General features: G+C 37.5%; 1 protein-coding gene across 1 annotated transcript in view; it reads left to right on the top strand.

Annotated features, from left to right (window-relative positions):
• The window catches only part of SVEP1 (sushi, von Willebrand factor type A, EGF and pentraxin domain containing 1), a 202,616-nt gene that overhangs the window by 61,480 nt on the left and 115,421 nt on the right, over positions 1-25,715 (top strand). The window contains exons 4-6 of the mRNA XM_068973794.1: positions 13,819-13,977; positions 14,930-15,109; positions 20,331-20,510. Coding sequence (XP_068829895.1) covers positions 13,819-13,977; positions 14,930-15,109; positions 20,331-20,510 — 519 coding nt within the window. The remainder of the gene's footprint in view (positions 1-13,818; positions 13,978-14,929; positions 15,110-20,330; positions 20,511-25,715) is intronic.

Genomic DNA, 25,715 nt, shown 5'->3' with positions numbered 1-25,715 from the left:
ATCTCCTTGCAGTCTAAGGGATTCTCAAGAGTCTTCTCCAACACCACAGTTCAAAAGCATCAATTCTTTGGCGCTCAGCCATCTTCAGAGTCCGACTCTCACATCCATACGTGACCACTGGAAAAACCATAGCCTTGACTCGATGGACCTTTTCTTCCAAGGAGTAAGCGTCTTTTTATTTCATGGCTGCAGTCACCATCTGCAGTGATTTTGGAGCCCAAAAAAAGAAAGTCTAACACTGTTTCTACTGTTTCCCCACCTATTTCCCACGAAGTAATGGGACCAGATGCCATGATCTTCGTTTTCTGAACGTTGAGCTTTAAGCCAACTTTTTCGCTCTCCTCTTTCACTTTCATCAAGAGGCTTTTTAGCTCCTCTTCACTTTCTGCCATAAGGGTGGTGTCATCTACATATCTGAGGTTATTGATATTTCTCCCGGCAATCTTGATTCCAGCTTGTGCTTCTTCCAGTCCAGCGTTTCTCATGATGTACTCTGCATAGAAGTTAAATAAGCAGGGTGACAATATACAGCCTTGATGTACTCCTTTTCCTATTTGGAACCAGTCTGTTGTTCCATGTCCAGTTCTAACTGTTGCTTCCTAACCTGCATAGAGATTTCTAAAGAGGCAGGTTAAGTGGTCTGATATTCCCATCTCTTTCAGAATTTTCCACAGTTTATTGTGATCCACACAGTCAAAGGCTTTGGCATAGTCAATAAAGCAGAAATAGATGTTTTTCTGGAACTCTCTTGCTTTTTCCACGATCCAGTAGATGTTGGCAATTTGATCTCTGGTTCCTCTGCCTTTTCTAAAACCAGCTTGAACATCAGGGAGTTCACAGTTCATGTATTGCTGAAACCTGGCTTGGAGAATTTTGAGCATTACTTTACTAGCATGTGAGATGAGTGCAATTGTGCGGTAGTTTGAGCATTCTTTTGCATTGCCTTTCTTTGGAATTGGAATGAAAACTGACCTTTTCCAGTCCTGTGGCCACTGCTGAGTTTTGCAAATTTGCTGGCATATTGAGCGCAGCACTTTCACAGCATCATCTTTCAGGATTTGAAAGAACTCAACTGGAATGCCATCACCTCCACTAGCTTTGTTCATAGTGATGCTTTTTAAGGCCCACTTGACTTCACATTCCAAGATGTCTGGCCCTAGATTAGTGATCACATCATCATGATTATGTGGGTCGTGAAGATCTTTTTTGTACAGTTCTTCTGTGTATTCTTGCCACCTCTTCTTAATATCTTCTGCTTCTGTTAGGTCCATACCATTTCTGTCCTTTATTGAGCCCATCTTTGCATGAAATGTTCCCTTGATATCTCTAATTTTCTTGAAGAGTTCTCTAGTTTTTCCCAATCTGTTCTTTTCCTCTATTTCTTTGCATTGATCGCTGAAGAAGGCTTTCTTATCTCTTCTTGCTGTTCTTTGGAACTCTGCATTCAGATGCTTATCTTTCCTTTTCTCCTTTGCTTTTCACCTCTCTTCTTTTCACAGCTATTTGTAAGGCCTTCCCAGACAGCCATTTTGCTTTTTTGCATTTCTTTTCCATGGGGATGGTCTTGATCCCTGTCTCCTGTACAATGTCACGAACCTCATTCCATAGTTCATCAGGCACTCTATCTATCAGATCTAGACCCTTAAATCTATTTCTCACTTCCACTGTGTAATCATAAGGGATTTGATTTCGGTCATACCTGAATGGTCTAGTGGTTTTCCTTACTTTCTTCAATTTCAGTCTGAATTTGGTAATAAGGAATTCATGATCTGAGCCACAGTCAGCTCCCGGTCTTGTTTTTGTTGACTATATAGAGCTTCTCCATCTTTGGCTGCAAAGAATATAATCAGTCTGATTTCGGTGTTGACCATCTGGTGATGTCCATGTGTAGAGTCTTCTCTTGTGTTGTTGGAAGAGGGTGTTTGTTATGACCAGTGCATTTTCTTGGCAAAACTCTATTAGTCTTTGCCCTGCTTCATTCCACATTCCAAGGCCAAATTACCTGTTACTCCAGGTGTTTCTTGACTTCCTACTTTTGCATTCCAGTCCCCTATAATGAAAAGGACATCTTTTTTGGGTGTTAGTTATAAAAGGTTTTGTAGGTCTTCATAAAACCACTCAACTTCAGTTTCTTCAGCATTACTGGTTGGGGCATAGACTTGGATAACTGTGATATTGAATGATTTGCCTTGGAGACGAACAGAGATCATTCTGTCGTTTTTGAGACTGCATCCAAGTACTGCATTTTGGACTCTTTTGTTGACCATGATGGCTACTCCATTTCTTCTGAGGGATTCCTGCCCACAGTAGTAGATATAACGGTCATCTGAGTTAAATTCACCCATTCCAGTCCATTTTATTTCGCTGATTCCTAGAGTGTCAATGCTCACCCTTGCCATCTCTTGTTTGACCACTTCCAATTTGCCTTGATTCATGGACCTGACATTCCAGGTTCCTATGAAATATTGCTCTTACAGCATCAGATCTTGCTTCTATCACCAGTCACATCTGCAGCTGGGTATCGTTTTTGCTTTGGCTCCATCCCTTCATTCTTTCTGGAGTTATTTCTCCACTGAATTCCAGTAGCATATTGGGCACCTACTGACCTGGGGAGTTCCTCTTTTGGTATACTATCATTTTGCCATTTCATACTGTTCATGGGGTTCTCAAGGCAAGAATACTGAAGTGGCTTGCCATTCCCTTCTCCAGTGGACAACATTCCAAATGTGTATCATTTATCTTGTTCTTTCAGTTCAGTCTCTCAGTCATGTCTGGCTCTTTGCAACCCTATGAATCGCAGCACACCAGGCCTCCCTGTCCATCACCAGCTCCTGGAGTTCACTCAAACTCATGTCATTGAGTCGGTGATGCCATTGAACCATCTCATCCTCTGTTGTCCCCTTCTCCTCCTGCCCCCAATCCTTCCCAGCATCAGTCTTTTCCAATGAGTAACTCTTTGCATGAGGTAGCCAAAGTACTGGAGTTTCAGCTTTAGCATCATTCCTTCCAAAGAACACTCAGGGGTGATCTCCTTTAGAATGGACTGGTTGGATCTCCTTGCAGTCCAAGGGACTCTCAAGAGTCTTCTCCAACACCACAGTTCAAAACCATCAGTTCTTTGGTGCTCAGGTTTCTTCACAGTCTTGTTCCTTAGGACAAGCTAATTCATAACATGTGCATCAGTACAGTTATAAAAGTTGTCAAAATGTTGAAGTATATACACACTCATTGGTAAAAATAGTGTTGCCCCCAAGTCCCTAAATGCCCTTTTACTGATCTGACCTCTCTCTAGGCTCATTGATCTCTCCCATAATCCAGTACCCCGAGAGGTCTCATCTAGCAGATAAGAGTGTGTGTGTGTGTGTGTGCATGCGTGCGTGCGTGCGTGCATGTGTGTGTGCGTGTGTGCATGTGTGTGCTCTAAGTCACTTTAGTCATGTCCAGCTCTTTGTGACCTTATGGACTGTAGCCCACCAGACTCCTCTCTCCATGGGATGCTCCAGGCAAGGATACTGGAGTGGGTTGCCATCCCCTCCTCCAGGGGATCTTCCCAAGCTGGGGATCAAACACGCGTCTCTTATGTCTCCTGCATTGGCAGGCAGGTTCTTTCCCACTAGTGCCACCTGGGAAGCCCAGCAGATTAGTGGGCATGCCAGAACTCTGCTTAATGTTCTAGCTTATGTATGCTCTTGTTGATCAACGATCATGCCATCTTGGTAACATTTTAAATATTACCCTTACCACAGATAAAGTTTTCACCCAGAAGGTTCTCAACTTTTGTAAGCAAATAGACTTCTGTTGGGCCTACACACGTCTGAATCTCAGAGAGAAATTCACCCTAAATTTAAGTTGAAAGTCTGTTGAATTAAAATTCTTGGGACTTTTTTTTAACTTTAAAAATTGTATATATTTATTTATTTTTGACTGTGCTGGGTCTTTGTTGCTGTTTGTGGGCTTTCCCTAGCTGTGGTGCACAGGCTTTTCAGTGCAGAGTCTTCTCGTTGCAGAGCACATGCTGTAGGGCACACGGGCTTCAGTAGTTGTGGTACATGGGTTTAGTTGCCCTATGGCATGTTGCCCTTAGCTGCCCTTCTTGGACCAAATCTTGGACCCTGCATTGGCAGTTGGATTCTTAATCGCTGGACCACCAGGGAAGTCTGGGACTTCACATTTAAATAATGATTAATTGGTAACTTAAAAAACTGTTAATACCCAGTGGTAATGAGACTACAATAAAATATGTGTTTTTATTTTTGATGATGGGAATATATAATAATTTGACAGTACTGCTCCTGGGCTTAATTGCTCAGTCATGTGCAATGCTTTGTGACCCCATGGACGGTAGGCTAATGAAATATTTAGTAGTATTGTATGAACTCACTGTCTGAAGATCAGTGTTTTTCTAGATAATCATGAAACTGTAGCTTAAAGAGAATTGTTCTTTCATTGTAGTCTCAGATATAAATGCTAAGGCTTTCAGATTTTTTGGTAGCATTATGTTGAACACTAAGCCAGTTGACTTATTTCTCAGGACTGATATCACAGGTGGCTCAATGGTCAAGAATCTGCCTGCAGTGTAGGAGACTTGGGTTCAATCCCTGGATCGGGAGGATCCCCTGGAGAAGGAAACCTACTCCAGTATTCTTGCCTGGAAAATCCCATGGACAGAGGAGCCTAGCGGGCTATGGTCCATGAGGTCATAAAGAGTTGGACATGACTTAGTGCCTAAACAGCAACAGGCTAATGAAAAGTTAATATTATTTTGCTAAGAAAAAATATAGTGGATGAAAAATATAAAAAAAAACACAGTGATTGTAGGAAAGTTGTTTTTAATTGTAAACACTTGGAATCCAACTAAATACTACACATTTAAAGCATGGTTAAACCAGAGTAGTATAGCTTATGGTAAATTTTATTTTCTTCTTTATACAAGTCTGAGTTATTAACTATGATAGGAGGAATAAATAAAATTAAAGATAATTCTAAAATCTCCAGAGGCCTTTCCTCAAAGTGATTACACAGAGTTTTGTTATAAAACTCAAATTGATCTCATATTTCTCACCCAGACAGTTCATACCTTAAAACAATTAAGAATACAGAGTTTTCAACTAAAAAGACTTTGCATAAGTGTTATGTACTCACCCAGGTTATATTTCTGTGTGATGTATGTGTTCATGTGTGATATGTATATATTATGTCTCTACGTGTATGTATGTGTTTACACATATATTCGTAGTGTGGCCCTTATTTCACTGTCTTCTTTTGCACACAGCCTGTGAACAAAGTTGTGCTTTTTTGTTTTTGTGTAGACTTGTCCTAATCCATCACTAATCTCCTTTCTAGTCAGAGCAGGTGTTTACATTTGCCGCATGGCATCCTGCAGCTCGGGTGCCATTTGCTGCTATGGCACCACGCAGTTGCCCATAATTTTGTCCAGATAACCTGTGTTGCAGCCAAATGAGTTAACCAATCACAGGGAGGTTGGCAGGATGCTAATTCATTTTACACAGATTCAGATGTGCAGAATCCAGGTCAGTCAGTCGTCTCCTCGTCTAATCCTTGATGAAAATGGAAAGGATCCTGACTGTTTAATGAGAGAGTCCCTCGTATGTATGCGTAGGTCCTTGTCTGGTGCTTGTGACAAGGACTGACTTAGCCTGGGGAAGCTGGTTCTTTTCTAGAGCAGCAGGTCCCTGTGTTCAAAACCCTAGCACACTATTTATAGGAATAATTGCTTATTCAGAATGAATCCATAACGTTGAGAAGAAACATGATATTGTAATAATAAAGAACCTTCTCCCAGGGGCCCCCTACCTAGATATAGCCAAAATGAAAGCTTTTGATTTCCACAATTCCCGGGTATATTTTCATCTTCATGAATGGGCGCTCTTGGAGTTGTGTACTTCACAGCCTGAAGGCAGCTGATGGAACTGCCCTGAAACTATATTCTTAAAGAAATTCATTAAGCTTTAAAGGTGAATTGTGCAAAGAACAGAGGCTCTTAATATTTATGGAGAGTTTTAAAATTAATCGTAGATTATTAATGAGAAAGAATTTTATAAAGTGTGAGTTACTGTATAATAAATATTATTAACTGAAATAGTCATCTAAAGAATTGATAATTAAAGAATGGAGGCTTCTTTAGATTTTATGAATTGCAAACTGGGTGGTATTTTCATTTACTTCAGTCAAAAAATTGTGATGTCAAAAAATTGTGATGGCATAAGGAAAATCTAAGAAACACACTTCCAGTAATCATAGCTGATAACTGCTAAGATGTTTCTGAAAGGAGAAATTTTATTTTGACAACAAAAAGAACAATTTTAAAAAATATTTGGTACATTTCCAGGAAGGGAATGATTTCATATGATAAAGAAAAAAACTGTATCCTAGTCTTTACCATAACTTGTGAAACGTTTTCAAACCACAGTTAATTTCATCTTTTCAACTTTTGCTTGGTTTTAGATGAGGAATTTTCTCCCTTGGGAATCAAAGAAGTTGATTACACCTCTCCCACTAGAATTGTGCAATGCCTTTAAATAGTTCTCCTTAAGTCTGTTTTCGATTATCATTATGAATTTCACAATACCCTTCCAAATGTACTTTTGGATATTTTTATCCAAAACACTGTTCTCCAATGTTGTAAATTCTTTATTAGTTAAAAGGTTTTGGGGAGTAACCGTGTAAGATTAATTCCTTTTTGTGTAATACCATTTTCAAATAAATTATAAAATCTGTAGATAGAATCTGACTGCTCATGTGACAAGTTTCTTTAAGTTACTTTTTAGTATTAGTCTATTTATAGAATCATTCAGTAATAGCATCAGAAAGGTCACAGCCATCATTAAATGTAACTTCTGTATTTTGTAGGAAAAGAAAAAAACCAAAAACCCTTGGCAGTGACCCCATAGCTTGTTAGTGGAGCAGCCAAGATAGTAACTCAATTGTCTTGACTCAGAGTCTAATGTCCTTTCACTTTGCCCTGGTTGTTAGTCCCTCTGACTTCCATCCTTCCTTTGCACTAACCCATCCCTCCACCTTCTGTCCTCCTTTGCTGAGTGCCTGCTGGCTCGGGCAATGGGATGAGCAAAGGCTGAGTCAGATGACCAGAAGACACCCTAAACTTACAACAGTGTGTTCCCCATGGAGGGACAGAGACAAGTATGTATGTTACATACAGTGTGATAGGTGCCAGGAGAGGTGAGAGTAACATCCTCTGGGGCACAGAAATGAAGGTGACAAAATCCACTCAAAAAGTTGGGGAAGCTTTGAAGAACGAGTCTTTGAGGGATGCAGGAGGTTCACTCAGAGAAAGGACAGCATACGCCAAGGCAGCAGCTAAGTGGAAGATAGGAAAGGGAAGAGAGGGAGATAATGTCTACCAAGCGCTGGAGCATCTACTGGGCACATCAGGCCTATAAAAGAAGTGTAATTAGCGCCTTCGTGGTTAAGAAGATTAAAAGTTGGGGGCATTATTATCACATTAACTGAATGCCAACTACATGTCTGGCATGTTTCTTTACTTAGATTATTTCAATTAACCCTAGCAACAAATTTATAAGGGAATTACACATAAAGAAACTAAATCTCAGAAAAATTAATTGGTCCAACTGCCAAGTCCAGTAAACTGACGTGGGGGAGGTGTGGTGCAAACTAGTCCCTGCTTGAGACTTCCTTGGTGGTCTGGTGGTTAGGACTTTGCCTTCCAACACAGGGGGTGTGGGTTTGATCCCTGGTCTGGGAGCTAATATCTCACTTGCTTCATGGCCAAAAAAATGAAACATCAGACAAAAACAGTATTGTAACAGGTCCAATAAAGGCTTTAAAATAAATAAATTAAACAACTAGTCTCTGCTCAATTCTGAAGCAGCTTCTGATCCGGATATGGAATTCACGCATTCATTGTAGCAGACTGACAGGAAGGTTACAGATAGATCAAAGATGTCTTTATAGATCTAAGTAAAGAGAGAAGACTTCATCCTGTTGGGGCAGTTTTTGGTAGAAAGTGATTTGCTCAAATTTATATTTTAGAAAAATGTTCAGGCAGAAGCATCTAAGATGGGTTAAAGAGTAGAGGTGAAGACTGAGGGACCAGTGAAATGATTTTTTGAAAATCTGAAAGAGAGGTGATGAGTTCAGATCTAAAATAAGAGAAATGCAGATGGAGAGACAGGCGAAACTTGGAGGGTTTCTAAGGCGTAAAATCCAAACAACATGGTTTTCATGTCAATATTGAAAGAGATGGAAGGAGAAGGAGAAATCAAAGTGATCTCTGAGGTCAGAGAAGTAGTAACTGTGAAATGAAACATATACGTTTGAGACAATGACTTTCTCTTATACATAATTTTCATTTACTTTGAATGTTTTGGCACAGTACCTATTCAGTGTAACAAAACAAGAAAATGTAGATCAGCAAAAATAAACAACCTTGGAAGCCTCATAATTCTGTCATGAATATATACCATGTGTGTTAGTTGCTCAGGCGTGTCCAGCTCTTTGTGACCCCATGGACTGCCAGGCTCCTCTGTCCATGGGATTCTCCAGGCAAGAGTACTGGAGTGGGTTGCATTTCCTACTCCAGGGGATCTTCCTGATCCAGGGATCAAACCTGGGGCTCCTGCATTGCAGGCAGATTCTTTACCATCTGAGCCACCAGAGAAACATACCGTGTATACATAACCTTATAGATTTGTATACATTTATTAAGCAAAAGATCATACAACACATATGGTGTTTGCGACATGCTTTTATTTACACTTGACTACACAATTTTATTGACTTTCCTTGTCAACAGTTGTATTTTTATGGCTAATATGCCACTGGATGGATGTGTCGTAAGAATTTAACAGACCCTTCATGTCTTGACATTTGTGTTATCTCCAAGCTGTGTAATGACAAACTATAACTATACATACTTATGTATATAATTAACAATTATACGTACTTATATGTGTAGGTAGAAAATGTTGACTTTCACTTGGACAAATTCTTAGAAATGAATTGCTGTATCAAAAGAAGGGCTCCACTTGAGGCTTTTAGTGTGTACCCTCAGGTTTCCCTACAAAGTGGGAGAAAGCCTGTTTGCCCACATGCCTGCCAACAATGGGAATGGGTATTAATATCCTTTCAATTTTTTTCAAATTAAAAAGTAGTCATCAGTTTGCATTTCTTCATTATAAGTGAGGTTAGACTATGTATGCAACAATTATTGGTCATTGTCATTTCTTTAATCTCCAGCTATTTTGTTCTTTGTTAACTTTTCTGTTGATGTTATTCTATTTTTCATATGATAGAAAAAGCCCTGTATGTATTAAACTTTTATTTCTCCTTAAGGTAGTAATTTGTTTGCTTCTTGCAGACTTGTTTGAAATATTTAACATGTCTTGGTACATCCAGTTATTTTTAACCTATTTTTCTGGCTTATTTTAAGTTTATATCTTATCAACAGGGTTAAATTAACCCATTACTGTTATTGATGGTAAATAATATGTTTGGTTTTACTTCCATTACCTTAGTTTATGATGTTTTGTTATTCTCTCTGCTATGTTCTTGTCCTATGTTTTTATATCTTTGTTATTTGTGGTTTTTTCCTCCCCCTCTGATTTGATGGTTGTGCACTTTTTCTATTCATAGTTTTGTGTATTCTTTGTGTCCAAATTTAAACCTGGTTTTCTTTTTTTTAAATATTTAAACATTTATTTATTTTTTTTTTGCAGATGAACTTTTTTTTTTATTTTTATTTTTTAATTTTAGAATCTTTAATTCTTACATGTGTTCCCAAACATGAACCCTCCTCCCACCTCCCTCCCCATAACATCTCAGTGGGTCATCCCCATGCACCAGCCCCAAGCATGCTGTATCCTGCGTCAGACATAGACTGGCGATTCAATTCTTACATGATAGTATACATGATAGAATGCCATTCTCCCAAATCATCCCACCCTCTCCCTCTCCCTCTGAGTCCAAAAGTCCGTTATACACAGCTGTGTCTTTTTTCCTGTCTTGCATACAGGGTCGTCATTGCCATCTTTCTAAATTCCATATATATGTGTTAGTATACTGTATTGGTGTTTTTCTTTCTGGCTTACTTCACTCTGTATAATCGGCTCCAGTTTCATCCATCTCATCAGAACTGATTCAAATGAATTCTTTTTAACGGCTGAGTAATACTCCATTGTGTATATGTACCACAGCTTTCTTATCCATTCATCTGCTGATGGACATCTAGGTTGTTTCCATGTCCTGGCTATTATAAACAGTGCTGCGATGAACATTGGGGTACATGTGTCTCTTTCAATTCTGGTTTCCTTGGTGTGTATGCCCAGCAGTGGGATTGCTGGGGCATATGGGATCTAATTAAAATTAAAAGCTTCTGCACAACAAAGGAAAATATAAACAAGGTGAAAAGACAGCCTTCTGAATGGGAGAAAATAATAGCAAATGAAGCAACTGACAACCAACTAATCTCAAAAATATACAAGCAACTCCTGCAGCTCAATTCCAGAAAAATAAACGACCCAATCAAAAAATGGGCCAAAGAACTAAATAGACATTTCTCCAAAGAAGACATACGGATGGCTAACAAACACATGAAAAGATGCTCAACATCACTCATTATCAGAGAAATGCAAATCAAAACCACAATGAGGTACCACTTCACACCAGTCAGAATGGCTGCGATCCAAAAGTCTGCAAGCAATAAATGCTGGAGAGGGTGTGGAGAAAAGGGAACCCTGCTACACTGTTGGTGGGAATGCAAACTAGTACAGCCACTATGGAGAACAGTGTGGAGATTCCTTAAAAAATTGCAAATAAACCTGGTTTTCTTTCACTTTTATCATGTTGGTGTATATGAAATGAGAACTTCACCTTTTCCTCTTCCCAGCTATCTCCCAGTTTCCCTCAGATTTTAAATCTTTTTTCTTTGCAATATGTAAAGATTATTTTTTCCCCTTGGGTTATATATATTTTTAAGAAGAGGCTTTATTTGATACTTGTATTCATTTTTGTAATTATTTTAACAGTATACTACATGTTCCACAACTTTCTTAATCTCAAGCGATTTTTTTAATACCATTTTTCTCAAGTATGAATTCTTTATTTTGACTTCTTTTCAATCAGTGAAATACATATTGATTTCCAGAAGCCATGCACATTCTCACATGTCTTTCTCTTTCCTCATATTTGCCAATAGTTTGTCCAAATACAGAATTGGGGGTTCAAAATATTTTTTCCACATAGCTATATTTCTTATTCTTTTTCCTTACATTTGTTTTTGCACAGGAGAAGTGAAATGTCAGTTTGATTTTTGTTTCTTTCTTAGTTGCTTGTAATACTTTTCCTTTATTCTGAAATACTCTTTATTAATTTTGCTTGGAACTTGATGAGTTTTTATGGCACTAAAACTTCAAGTAAAGAGTATTTTCTTACATTAATATTACAACTTATCCAAGGTCTACTCAATTCTGTTGATTTGGAATTTTATGGCTACTTTTTGTAGCCTCCAATGACAACTTTAATTTTGCTGTTACAGTTTATGTTTTCTTTTCCATCTTTGTATTTCTCTTAATCATTTTCTCCTACAGCTGCTGACTTCTGTCTAAGGGAGACAGTGTTGTCTTGCATCTTTGTGAAGATCTGTGCAAATATTTACTGAACTTTTTATAGAAATGAATATTCAGAAATATGAATAATTCAATATTTAATGTTATGATGCTTTGAAGTCATGTTCCCCTTTTTCTTGCTGAAGTGCTTTTCATAAGTCACACATCATTATAACTTTATAAAATAGTTATAAATTTATAAAAACATGTATAAAATGTTTCTTTCATTCTTAAATAGCTACAGATTTATCAAGTTCTGGAATTTTCTACTATATACATGGGAAAATGTTCTTTTCATTTTTAAATATAATCAAGAATGTTAGAAACATGAGTACTTTTTCTAAAAATAACATTATGAATCTTCTGTCTCAACGCTGATTGTTTCTGGTTTTAGCATTATAGTTGAAACAAGGACTTTTGCATCCAGGAGACCTGGGTGTGAGACATAGCAAATGTAGTGATAAAGAACGTGGCTTCTGGATCCAGATTCTCCTTGTTCAGATCTCAGCTTTGTCACTTACAATATAATTTTGGCTAGTTATTTAATTTCTTAGTGCTTTAGTTTTTTCATCTGTAATATGAGATAAATGATACTTCATAGTGTCATTTCTATGATACTTCTTAAAGAGATTAAAAAGATAATTTACAAAATATGTGGAACAGTCCCTGGGACATAGTGAATGCTGTATAAATATTTGCTGTAAAACCGTAGCACAGATTTTCATCTCAATTTTGTTGTAAACCTTAAAAAAAATCTTTAAATAAAAAAATAAGCCAGAGCTTATCTACCTAGAAACAGGCCTTAAGCAAATGATAACAGGAAGAGGAAAAGTTTAAGTGTATTTAATTTAAAAATATTTTGCTTGCTAATTACAACCAAGATTAATGTGATGTTGAATTTTCAATATAAAAATATAATAAGCCAATGTTAAGTACTAAAAAAAAAAAACTCATAGCTCTATAACCTGTTTTTTTTTTTTTCTCTATAACCTTTTAACTGAATAACTTTAGCCTAATCATCAGGTTACTCTAAGCCTCCATTTTCTCTTTAAAATGGACACAGTACTAATAAAAATAATGTACTTATTCATAAAAATATTAGTAATTGTTAATATTAATTAGTACTGTGAGTATTAAATGAGATAATTTATATCAAATGGCATCACACATAAGTGCACATTCCTTGGTTATTACTTTTTAAAAATGGTCTAATGTTTATTTGACAATGCTACATTTATTTGGCTTCACTAGGCACTGCAAGTTCTATTTCCACTATTTCTTCTATTATTGAATTCTTAATTTTCAGTTATTTTACAGAAGTGTAACTCTAGAGAGAGTAAATACAGGTTCAAAGCCACATTGTTGGTGCAAAGGGAAAATATGAAGCAAGGTCAGTTAGATCCTGCTTTCATCTTTTTTTCTCCCCCTGAGCCTGGGAAAAGCAGAGTCTATGATTCTCTTTCCTTCAAAGGGCCTATTTCTCATCAGTAGGATCATTTCCCTCAAGCCCTATACTTTCTCCTCATCCTTTGTCAAGTACTTTGAACCAAAACAAAGGACACAGTAGTTCTATTCCATTGGGAGTGAGTGTTAGCAGCGCAGTTCTCGAGATGCAGCTGCAGAGGTTGGGGTGGGGGGTGTTAGGATATGGGTATACAGTCTTCAGAAGATTTTTTGAAGCACTGAGCATCATTGTACACTGTTTTGAGTTTTCCCGCAAATCAGCCCAGCCATGTCATGCTGCAGTGTGTTGTGATTGTAACTAATTGTGGGACATTAAGAGGCTACTTCACCCACTCCAGTGCTCTTGCCTGGAGAATCCCAGGGAGGGAGGAGCCTGGTGGGCTGCCGTCTACGGGGTCACATAGCGTCAGACATGACTGACGCAACTTAGCAGCAGCAGCAGCAAGAGGCTACTTCATAACCTGCAGGTTACAAACTACATCACTCTAAAAGAGAAAAAAAAAAATCTTGTTTTCTCTCTTGCTTGAATTATACGATTATTTGGGATTATTTGGGATTCTATTGTTTGGGATTCTTTTTCCCCCAGTCAGTTTCCAGAATGGAATAATAATAATAATAATAATCCCAACTGATATTGGGATTATTTGGGATTCTATTGTTTGGGATTCTTTTTCCCCCAGTCAGTTTCCAGAATGTTGTTTGCTATCTACTGACATATCACATAAAATGGACTTCCCTGGCTTACCCACAGCTTGCCCATCCGGGACATACAAACCAGAAGGTTCACCAGGAGGAATCAGCACTTGCCTTCCATGTCCTGATGAAAATCACACCTCTCCACCCGGAAGTACGTCCCCTGAAGACTGTGTCTGCAAGGAGGGGTACCAGGCCTCTGGCCAGACCTGCAAAGGTAAGGATCCCACTGCTGGCAGATAGGAAGTATAAAAGCTGATCTCTTTTAGGGAAGTAAGGCCAGTGTTTTCATCCAGTTCACTGGGCCTGATCCTCTAATCTTATTTGGGGAAAATTCTTTGTTTTTATTATCTAGCATTTCTTACCACTGAACATAGCCATATCTTGTTCCAGAGAAAGGAGGTCTGAGACTCCAGAAGTATCAACTATGAAAACAGACTTAGAAAACATTTAAAATGAATGTTAAAAGAGGAGTCATAGTGTTTTTTTTTTTTTTCCAGATAAATATTTTTGGTGGGGCCATGGGATGCGGCATGAGGGATCTTGACTCCCTGACCAGGGATCAAACCTGTTCCCCCTGTGTTGGGAACAAGGAATTCTCAAATCACTGGACCACCAGGGAAGTCTTGAGAACTCTCAAATTTAACAGCAAATTTGAATAATAAATGAGCTATTTTGGACCCTGGTGATGGTTAAATCCATTTAAAGAAAATATTTTTATAAGTACTGTGCCTTGAAATTATTCATACCAAAAATTAAAAATATTTACTTGCCCAATAATTTGCACAAGAAGCTGTGGGTCCTGGGATTGTGACAGACATGTTTTGCTGGCCTTACTCGTTCTTTATTTCATGCTGCTTTAATTGAGAAGGAAAATTGCTAATGACACATGAAGGTCAAGAACTAGAAAATTTCATATTCACATGGATAAAACATTTTTTCAGGCTTAAATGTTTAGTCTGTCTTTAATTAGAAACAAATACCTACTAAGCATGAGATGTAAGTGTTCTTCCAAATATGCACTTACAAATTCATATGCAATAAATGGGAATGCTGGAGGTAGTTTAGCTCTGCGTATAAAATGTCCTCTTAAACAGGAAATGTGGGAGGAGAATGCTTTATAGACAAAGGCTAGCTTTGCTTTTTAATTTTATTTCTGTAAATGTTAGTTGTCCACTGCCCTGCCCTGAAGCCTCCTGAAAACGGTTACTTTATCCGAAACACTTGCAACAACCACTTCAATGCAGCCTGTGGGGTCCGATGTCACCCTGGGTTTGACCTCGTGGGAAGCAGCATCTTCTTGTGTCTCCCCAGTGGTTTGTGGTCCGGTTCCGAAAGCTCCTGCAGAGGTATGCAGACTGCCAGTTCACATTGTTTATTGATTGTCTTGCTCGATGCCCTTGATTTAAACTCTAATGGACCAGTAAATTCTTTGTTGCTTTTGATTTCATGGACCACGGACCACAGAAAGAGAAAAAATTATAGGAAGTTTAGTCAGAACTACTAATAAGTTCAATTGACCACATCATCATAAACTGTGCCTTCTGTGTGTCTTTTATGAACAAGCAAAGGAAAGGCCTGCCTGGGAAGGAAATGGACAAGTTACCTTAAACCTCAGATTTCAGGCAGCCAAGATAGGGTCCAGGGAGAGTTAGAGGATGGTCAGCATGGGGCTTTGATGTCTATTTTGATGGCAGGATTTGGGGAACCATGCCAGTATCCTGTGCCAAGAGTAGTTAGCCAAAATATACATCCCCAGCCTTGACTTTGAATAGACAGCATGCCATAAAAGTTTTGCTGAGGCTTTGACTACTCCAAGACCGCATATCACCTTGCTTACCGCAGTAGAGTGAGAAGTTCTGTCTTCTTGGCTTCTCTCAGCTCCCACACCCATAAGGGAAGCCAGCCTACTCACAACTTCAGGGTCACTTGTGAACCCCAGGAGACATTCATCTTTGTATTTATCAGCTACCAATACTGAACTCATCTACAAATTTGCTTAAATCCAGGTCCTAATTCAGACTCTTACCTGTATTTACAAAAAGAACAGATTGAACAAAGGGGACCTGAAAGTAGAGGTGGGGGGTAATGGAATCACTGAGATTCAAAGACAGTTACCATTGCATTGGTAAAGTAAGATTAGGATTCCAAGAAATGGCATAAGCCTGAGATCGTAGTTAAAAGCCAAATTAATAAGTTAGAAAATCAACCCCAGAAATCTTTCTGAAAGTAGAGCAACATTTGAAAGATTAGAAAAAAGGTGAAGGAATCAAATGACATGAGAACAGTCAGAAGAAATAGACTCTTCTCAGACTAGGAATCTAGAGAGAAAATGGAGCGGAGAAGAGGCACCCGTAGAAGATCAAAGAATGTATCTGCAAACTGAAATCTTGAAAATACACGTGACTGAAATCTTTGATACTGAACTTAAAACCACTTACTGAGTGCCAGAAAACAAATTATTGCAAACAGATCCATGTCTGGAAATAATCTTACTGAAACTTCTGAAAGCCTTGGAAAAATTAGAAAATTGTGCCTGTTTCACAGTTAGAAATGTTTAATAACGTTGCCTATGAAGGAAGGGGAATCAGACTCACCATGAGCCCATTACTATCCACTCTAAATTTTAGAAGATTGGCAAATATTTCCAAAATTCTGAAAGAAAAGAATTAGACCCTAGATCTCTAAACTCGGACAAGCGATTGTTTATGTGGGAAAGCCAAGACATTCTCAGTCACATAGTTTCTAGTGGTAAAAAGCCCATTCCTGAAAAAGTTAATCATAAGAACCTCTTAAATATATTCCTGTATAGTTACTAAGGTCTATGTATAATCTCTACCCCTTCTCCTAAATACCTCATGGCAAGAGGTGGAAAGCCTGACATTTTAACTTTCCCCTTACTGGCCTTCCAAAGGAGAGTGAGAAAATCAGGAAGACAATCCCTTTAGGATAAGATCTAGCCCCTGCCTCTTGAACCCTCTACAATCTCCATCCTGAACCTTGAATCCTATGCTAAAGCCTTAAGAAATGGCCACACCTGTCAGGAAGCCATCCCTTTGTAAGTTGTTTGAACAGCCTTGATTCTCTGGTCTATAGGGACCGATGGCCCCTATGGATAAGCCCTCCCTGTCACCCATCTCCTCTGGGATGGGATGACCTCTAACCTCCATATGTGCATACACAGACCTGTTGTGCCCTCATTCTATCCCTTATGCTCCCTGTGTCAGGGTTAGTCAGGAAAACCCAGGAAATAACCCGTCTGTGTTATGGGACAAGAAACTTATTTTAAGAATCAGACCTTATACAATTTTAGAACGAACTAGAAAGTAGAAGTTTCAGAAAGAGAAACTGGAGCCTCAGAAGAGTTACTACAAACCCAAGAATCCAAGCCCAGGCAGCTGCTGTAGTGGAATCACAAGAGAGAAGTGTGTTGGGAAGCCTAGGAGAAGCTTCACCTCTGTGTAACCCCGCCCTGAGGTCCTATACCAAGAACCTAGCAGTGAGTTGGAGCCACCTTGGGGCAACAGGGTTAGCAGTTGAGATGTAGGGTGGAGCCAAGCAAGAAAAACATGACCTGGAACCTACTGTACGTCTGCATTTGTCCATCAGTGAGTCTGCCTGCAGTGACTACTGCTACTCTTCCATCTGCCACAATCAACCCCAAACTGGCCCCCTGTAAGGGGATTCTGACAGCATTTGCCAGCTTAACCAGCTTGTTACAACATACACCACTGTATTTTTATTAATTAACTCCTCTATCATCTCTGCTAGTCTGTGAACTCATTATGAGCATAGAATATATCTTCTCCTACCCCAGCCAATCCTTGGTTATACCTCTGCTGAATGACTGAAAATCTGAATTTAACAAATACACGTGTTGGTAAGTATTACACTGACAAATACATTGACAAATTACATTAGTGGTCTTCTGTGTCACTTCCATCATGCAGTTTCATTTTTACAAAGCAGAGTTATTGCATTTTATGCAATTTGCATAATATAAATAAAATAAGTTTAGTCAAAGTAAAAGCAATGCTCAAGGATGTGAATTTTCCTAAAATTCTTTCCATTTCATCTCTAGTGCTGCTTGCTAACTTACCAGTGAACAAGGTTGTCCTGAAGGCAGGTACTAATTCAGGCTCTTCCTCTGGCTCCTCATTAATAGATTTTTTATAGGCATACTTCATTTTAGTGCACTTTGATTTATTTTGCTTTGCTGATGTTACACTTTTTACAAATTAAAAACCCCACATTGTCAGATTATGTTGAATGTTTTTAGCAATAAAGTTAATTGTATTCATAGTATGGAGAAACTAGCATTTTAAAGATCTAATTTAAATCTGACTATAAAGACAGGATAATTTTAGTTGTTTTTTTGTTTTCTTAAAAGTCTTTCTAAAAGTGAGACAGAAATGAAAGACCAGTATAAAATGTAAAACTTTTCACAAATTTCATGTTACATCCTGAATGTTTTGTAGTGTTAGATAATAACTAACAGGCTTGATTCTTGTTTCTCTTATACATTCTTCATTAAGTCTGTCTCAATTGGGAGATGGACAGAAAGTGTGAGTCTGAGAAAAAATATAGCAATTCATTCAAATGAGAACCAGAACATGTTCTTAAATTGTCTGCTACCAAGTAAACCGTTCTCTTAAAATACTAAATTGCTGTTTTCAAAAGGCTTAATAAATGTTTAAGGATTGCTTTAATATGAATGTCAAACACTTATTGTAGAATTTTCCAGCTTATTGAAATAAAAATGTTTTTGAAGTTGAAACTCATATATAAGCATGTTCCTATCCAAAATGATAAAAATGATCATTCTTGGTTGAAAAGGAACATACAATATTTAAGAACTAAATAGGATTTATTACATATGCTTTTGTTTTCCCAGAGGAGCAATGAAAAGTTTATTAAAACCAACACTTTTGAGAAGCAATATAATTCGCATGTGTATGAAACACCAGTTCTCATTTACTATCAGTTCTCTTGAGACATGTTGCCAGTTCATTTTGTCCCAAGTTGGAAAGCTGGAATCATTTCAGCAGTTTATTGAATTGAAAAGCAGTTGTTTAATGTGGTTTTCTAGATTTTATATATCTTGATCATAGTAATTTATCTTATTCACTTTTAATCCTACCTGGCATTTGGCATTGTGCTACCTGTGATGATTACCTCAAGAAAAATCAAAATATGAAAGGCAAAATATTTTCTATGCCCTTGATGGACACACTTAATAAAAATTCTACTTACATGATGGACACACTCAATAAAAATCAAAACACAGAAGGCAACATAATTATACTCATTTGTCATTAATAATTGACTTCCTTTCAAACTAATTGAAAATCTAGGGCTTATGGTTTAACTTCTAATTCTTGAGTTTTCTCTAAGGGGTAATCAATCTTAAATATATCTTTCATGAAATCAGAATTTATATTCTGTCAACTCACATAGAATTGGTTTCTTTTGAGTAGATTCTGTCAAACCATGACTTCAGTTGAATATGCACTGAATATTTTACCCCAACTTCCTTTCCTATTATTTTAAAATTAAATTTTCATCATAAGTAACTACTTGCTTGATAAGAAAAATTGACAAATTCATAAAAGAAGGAAAGACATCTTACCCAGAGTCCCAACAAAGTTCTTGATTACTGCATGGTCTTCTGGATCGGGGGCTGCAATCGGGTGTTGAGTTTGATGGAGTTGAAGCTCTTGCAGGAGTAATCTGGGAAGACAGGTTGTTTTCAGAGAGTTGGGGTCCTTGGATTGGTCATGGTCAGGTCTGGAGGATTTAAGACTTGGAGGGGGTGCTGAAATAAGGGAAAGGACATGATTATTGAAGAAGAAGACGTGAGGAATATGACTGGAATGATCATCTGTATGGATAATGAAATCACCATCATGTGTGTGTGCATATGTTGTGAAAGAGAGAGAGGGGAAGAAAGAAAGGGAAGAGAGAGAAAGAGAAATACAAAATCGTCAAAGAATGAGAAATGGCCTAGAAGTCTGCAGACAGTTGGGGGAAAAGGATGTTGAGTGTATAATATGATACTTGAGGGGAGCTGGAGGTGTTCAGGAAGAAGGGAAAGAGAATGACCTGGGAAAGCAATAAGGAAAAAAGATGACCACTCTCTCACCTTCAGCTCTGTCTGTAAGAAACGACAAGATTTTTTTTTTTTTTTACTAGGATAAGAAAGGAATATATACGAGTATAAATACACATTTCATAAGAGGTCTGAAAACTGAATTGAACCTGAACTCTCAGAATCACAGCAAAGGCCCATTAAGAGCTGAAAGTCCCTCCCTGTGTCAGCCATCCCCAGGCTACAGCCATCATCCCCCAGCCAGGGCCAGACTCCTTCAACAGCTTAACTCTCCCACCTGTAGGCAGAGGCAGACAACAGGAATATTATTTAGGCAGTGCATTTGATAAAATACATACTTTCAATTATCCCACTCTAATTTTTAAAAATATTGCATTATTTACTGCTTGCAATCTGTAGGCATTATTAAATTTATAATTTTTTCTTTGTCTTTATTGAGTGATCTAATTGTTTTCATATAGTGAGAACATGCCCTCGTCTCCGCCAGCCCAAACATGGCCGCCTCAGCTGTTCAGCTGGAGAAATGTCCTACAGGACCGTGTGCTTGGTCACCTGTGATGAAGGATACAGACTAGAAGGAAGTGCTAGGCTTACCTGTCAAGTAAACGCCCAGTGGGATGGTCCAGAACCCCGGTGTGTGGGTAAGTTCTTAGGGCTTGGTGCCTTGGATGGGTCATTTCTGTAGCGCTCTGGTTTCTCCTGTTTTCTGTGAAGACCTGGAACTAAAAACTGGCTCATGATGAGTATAAATACACATCCGTCCTGAACACCTCCAGCTCCCTCAAGTATCATGTATGTATATAGATACACATTTATACTCAAGATGCATATAAACACATGCGTATGTACATAGAATGACGAGTATAAATACACATGCATATGTATACAGATACAAGTATAAACACACATCTATATATAGATATACAAGTGTAAAGACACATCCATATGTATATAGGCATATGAGTATAAAGACACATCCATATGTATATAGGCATATGAGTATAAAGACACATCCATATGTATATAGGCATATGAGTATAAAGACACATCCATATGTATATAGGCATATGAGTATAAAGACATCCATATGTATATAGGCATATGAGTATAAAGACACATCCGTATGTATATAGATATATGATGGGTACATTCATGAACAAGTATGTGGTTTTACTTCTCCCCACTGGTAAAAAGACTTGTACACCAGAATCCAATTTTCTAAGTCCTTAAAGTTTACAGCTTCTAATAATAATGAATTTTGTTATACTTGGGGCACATTTGGAACAGATGTGTTTTAGAAGCAAATGCCATGTAATTCCCTCACTTTTGAGAACAGTTTACTTTACCTTGTTATTGAAATGATAAAATTATGAACCAGTGACTCTTGGCCGTAGAATTCTGTTTCATCAGAAGATTTTTCTTTATTGTCCTTCACTAAGAGTTGTGACATCTCACTCCTGTAGTTGGGTCCAGAATGAATGCAGCTTTTCCAGTTTGCTGCTGCTTATACACTGTAGGCACTTTAGTAATGGTAACAACAATGATCATGATCGTTATGATCAACATGAAATGATGGCAGCCACCATTTAGTGAACCTTTAAAAGGTGTCAGATACAGTAAACCTGGGAGTACTAAGAGTTATTTCATTAAATAACCAACTTCCAAAATAGAAAGGAGAACTGTATGTAGGGAATAAGTTGTAATATGCCAGGATCCTAGATGAGAAGACTTTTTAAATTGGTTTCTAGGTTTATTCTAGTATGATCTAGTAGGATCCAAGGCTAAGTGAGGGTCTCCAGGAAGGATGTTGGGCCTTACTGAGGAATTCAAAAAAGTCTTTGACCCTCATTGTGCAGGCTCAGAAAGCTTGTAGGGGGTATAAAATATTAAAAATCATAAATAAAGTTTATTAGCAATGAGATAGCTGTTATGGCCTACTAAAAGACATAGACCTGACAGGCATTGTATTTCCTGGAGGCAGAAGCTACAAGGATTCCTAAACTGTAGACAGACTTAGTTGTAGTTCAGTTCAGTTGCTCAGTCGTGTCCGACTCTTTGCAACCCTATGGACAGCAGCATGCCAGGCCTCCCTGTTCATCACCAACCCCCGCAGTTTACTCAAACTCATGTCCATTGAGTCGGTGATGCCATCCAACCATCTCATCCTCTGTCGTCCCCTTCTTCTCCTGTCCTCAATCTTTCCCAGCATCAGGGTCTTTTCCAGTGAGTCAGATCTTCCCATCATGTGCCCAAAGTATTAGAGTTTCAGCTTCAACATCAGTCTTTCCACTGAATATTCAGGACTGATTGCCTTTAGTTTGGACTATTTGGATCTCCTTGCTGTCCAAGGGACTCTCAAGAGTCTTCTCCAACACCGCAGTTCAAAAGCATCAGTTCTTCGGTGCTCAGCTTTCTTTATCATCCAACTGTCACATCCATATATGAATACTTGAAAAAACCATAGCTTTGACTAGACGGACCTTTGTTGGCAAAGTAATGTCTCTGCTTTTTAGTATGCTGTCTAGGTTGGTCAAAACTTTTCACTCGTCTTTTAATTTCATGGCTGCAGTCACTATCTACAGTGATTTTGAAGCCCAGAGAAATAAAGTCTCTCACTATTTCCACTGTTTGCCCTTCTATTTGTCATGAAGTGATGGGACCAGATGCCATGATCTTAGTTTTCTGAATGTTGAGTTTTAAGCCAACTTTTTCACTCTCCTCTTTCACTCTTACAACAGGCTCTTTAGCTCTTCGCTTTCGGCCATAAGGGTGGTGTCATCTGCATACCTGAGGTTATTGATAACCTTAGACTTAGTTGGCATAAAACTAAAACAAAGGGAGTTAGCTTCTCCAGATATTTCACAGAATTAAATGAAAATGATGGATCTGTCCACCGTAAAAACGATGGTTTACCAATGGAACATTAAATCTTAATAAATCCCTTTTGTTGGAAAGTTTTCTCCCTGGATTAGAATTTGTATCTAAATATTAATGTTTACTTCCAGGAATCATCTATGGTTCCAAGGCTGAGCAAGCAGCTTTTCTTGTGAGGGACCCAGTCTTGTATTAAAAGTGGTAATATATTTAATAAGGTTGCTCTGGAGTTTTTCTTTAAAACTTTAATTCTTAAGTTTAACTTAAATTTTTAAAATACTTTAAGCTTTAAGAATTCTCTTTAAAATTTTTGTACCCATCTCTGTAATGATTTGGGAGAATGGCATTCTATCATGTATACTATCATGTAAGAATTAAATCACCAGTCTATGTCTGACGCAGGATACAGCATGCTTGGGGCCGGTGCATGGGGATGACCCACAGAGATGTTATGGGGAGGGAGGTGGGAGGGGGGTTCATGTTTGGGAACACATGTAAGAATTAAAGATTTTAAAATTAAAAAAAAAAAATTAAAAAAAATAAAGCAGAATTCGATTTGAAGTTAACCATCCTTATTTAATACAATTTATTGGGGAACAACTCCCTGTAGCCCCCAAATTCTGACAATAGCCATCATTACTATGAAATTTTCCACTTAAACATTGATGGACATGAATAGAAAGTGTATTAGGGATTTCCCTGGTCATCCAGTGGTTAAGAATCTGCCTTCCAATGCAGGGGACTTGGGTTCAACCCTTGTCTTGGAGGTAAGATCCCACATGCGTCAGGGCAACAGAGCATGCGGGCTCAATAGTTGTGACACACTCTGGGATCCACAAGCCACAACTAGGAAGAAGCCCGTGCATTGCAATGAAAGATCCCTCATGCCACGACTAAGACCTGATGCAACAAAGAAGAAATAAAATAATTAATTTTAAAAAGAGTATTGAGTAGACAGTTGCAAAATAAGAAAGTTCTGAACATGAAGTACAATGAGAGAAATCTTATTCTTACCATCGTAAGACAAATATGAACACACGATAATTAATATGGTAGATTTATGGTACAAGGATGCACAGAACAATGGAAGCAAACACGCCTCAGAAACAAACATTAGTTTGTAGAAAAATACAGTATTCAATAAGGAAAATTTTAGATATCAGTAGGGGAAAAGCTTATCTAAAAATTAGTTTGGACTCTTGCTTCATTTAAAAAATTAAGTTCAATTAATTTTATTAATTAAATGAGGCAGGTTAAGGAGTGAAATGTAGGAAAATGGGCAAACTACGGATTTTAACAGAGCATAACTTCCTAAAAAGAAAAGAACAATAGATCTGAATATATAAAGCTTTACATTTCAGTACTTCAGACATAAAGTTTCTATATTTAAAATGCAAACAAGAAAAAGGAAAAGTTATTTGAAACCCATATAAAAAAGTCAAGGTCTTTAACATTTTCCGACATATGAAACTAGACCAAAACAAAAATATTGAAGACTCCAAGGAGAGATAAAGGAAATGAATTAGATGGACAAAGGAGACATTTTAAAAATACAATTAAAAAAATAACAAAATTGAGAAAATTCTGAAACCATAGTTATGAGACCTAAGTTAAATTATACACTGATGTAATTGCACAGATATAAATATTTTTGTTAAACAGGAAGAATAAAAATAGCTAAACATTAAATTAAATACTAGGAAAAGATTGACTGTAAGAGAAGTTGAAAGAAGCACGTAATAGTGTAAAGAAAGATGAATCATAGAAGGAGATGGAATGCGGTAGAGTGGATGAAAGGAAAATCTTTGAATAAAGTAATAGATTGTAGAAAGAAGAAAGAAAAATGCAAAAAAAGGAATTTTTCTAAGAAGCTATACCAAAGGACTATATAGAGGTTTGAGGTTTTTAAAGTAATGAAACACCATTTATGATGCATGATTTTCTAAGAAAATGAAAACTGTTAAATGAACCAAGAAGAAAAGTAGAAAAGCAAATAAATACTTACCTATGAGTGCTTTACAAAGTAATGGGAATATTAGAGTGTACGTAGTTGTTGCTCTTGCTGTTTCGTTGACAAGTCGTGTCCCACCCCATGGACTGCAGCAAGCCAGGCTTCCATGTCCTTCATTATCTCTCAGAGTTTGCTCAGATTCATGTTCATTGAGTCAGTGATGCTGTCTATCTCCTCTGTCGCCCCTTCTCCTCCTGCCCTCAATCTTTCCAAGCATTTGAAAATGACTGAGGAAAATATGAAACTCTTTCAAACTTTTAAAATGAAACAATTCTTATACCATCTAATTTGGCCCAAATAGTGGAAAATTAATCAGTTCATACTATCCAGCTAGTATTATTCTGTTGCCAATCTGACAACTTTTACCAAGAGGAAAAAATAAAACTATGACTGTAAATATACTAGCAATCCATACTCAAAAGATTGGTCTTCCAGGATGTGTAAAGGTTTATCCTAGGAATGCAAGAAGGGTTTAAAATTAGATATTCTATTAACATAATAAATTACTTCATAACAAATAGGAAAAATTCATATGGTTGTTCAACATAAGATAAAAATGTATTCATTATCATTTAAAACACATTTTTGGTAAAATTCTTAGAAACTCACTGACATAAAAAAAGTTCATCTTCTGTATCTACTTTAAAAATGTGGATAGCCTTATTAAATCTGGAAAACGAAAAGGATGCTAGAATCATCCATGTTATTTAGTAAGATTGTCTAAGATTTAGCTCTTGTAATAAATCATAAGGTTAGAGCTTAGAGGATTCAGAATCATCGTTTGCAAACTGTGTGTCTGCCTCTAAAATAAAATGAAACTACTAAAAGACTGAGAGTTCATTAAAGTCTTAAGAATACCAAATAATTCCTCTGTGTAAATGATAAACAGAATATGTAATGAAAAACCACAGTCAGAGATCTGTATAAAATATAAAATATGTAAGAATAACCTCAAACAAAA

Source organism: Capricornis sumatraensis, chromosome 6 (assembly GCF_032405125.1).
Source record: "Capricornis sumatraensis isolate serow.1 chromosome 6, serow.2, whole genome shotgun sequence".
Classification (NCBI taxonomy): Eukaryota; Metazoa; Chordata; class Mammalia; order Artiodactyla; family Bovidae; genus Capricornis; species Capricornis sumatraensis.
Note: the sequence above shows the minus strand (reverse complement) of the source record. Positions and strands in the feature narration are given on the sequence as shown.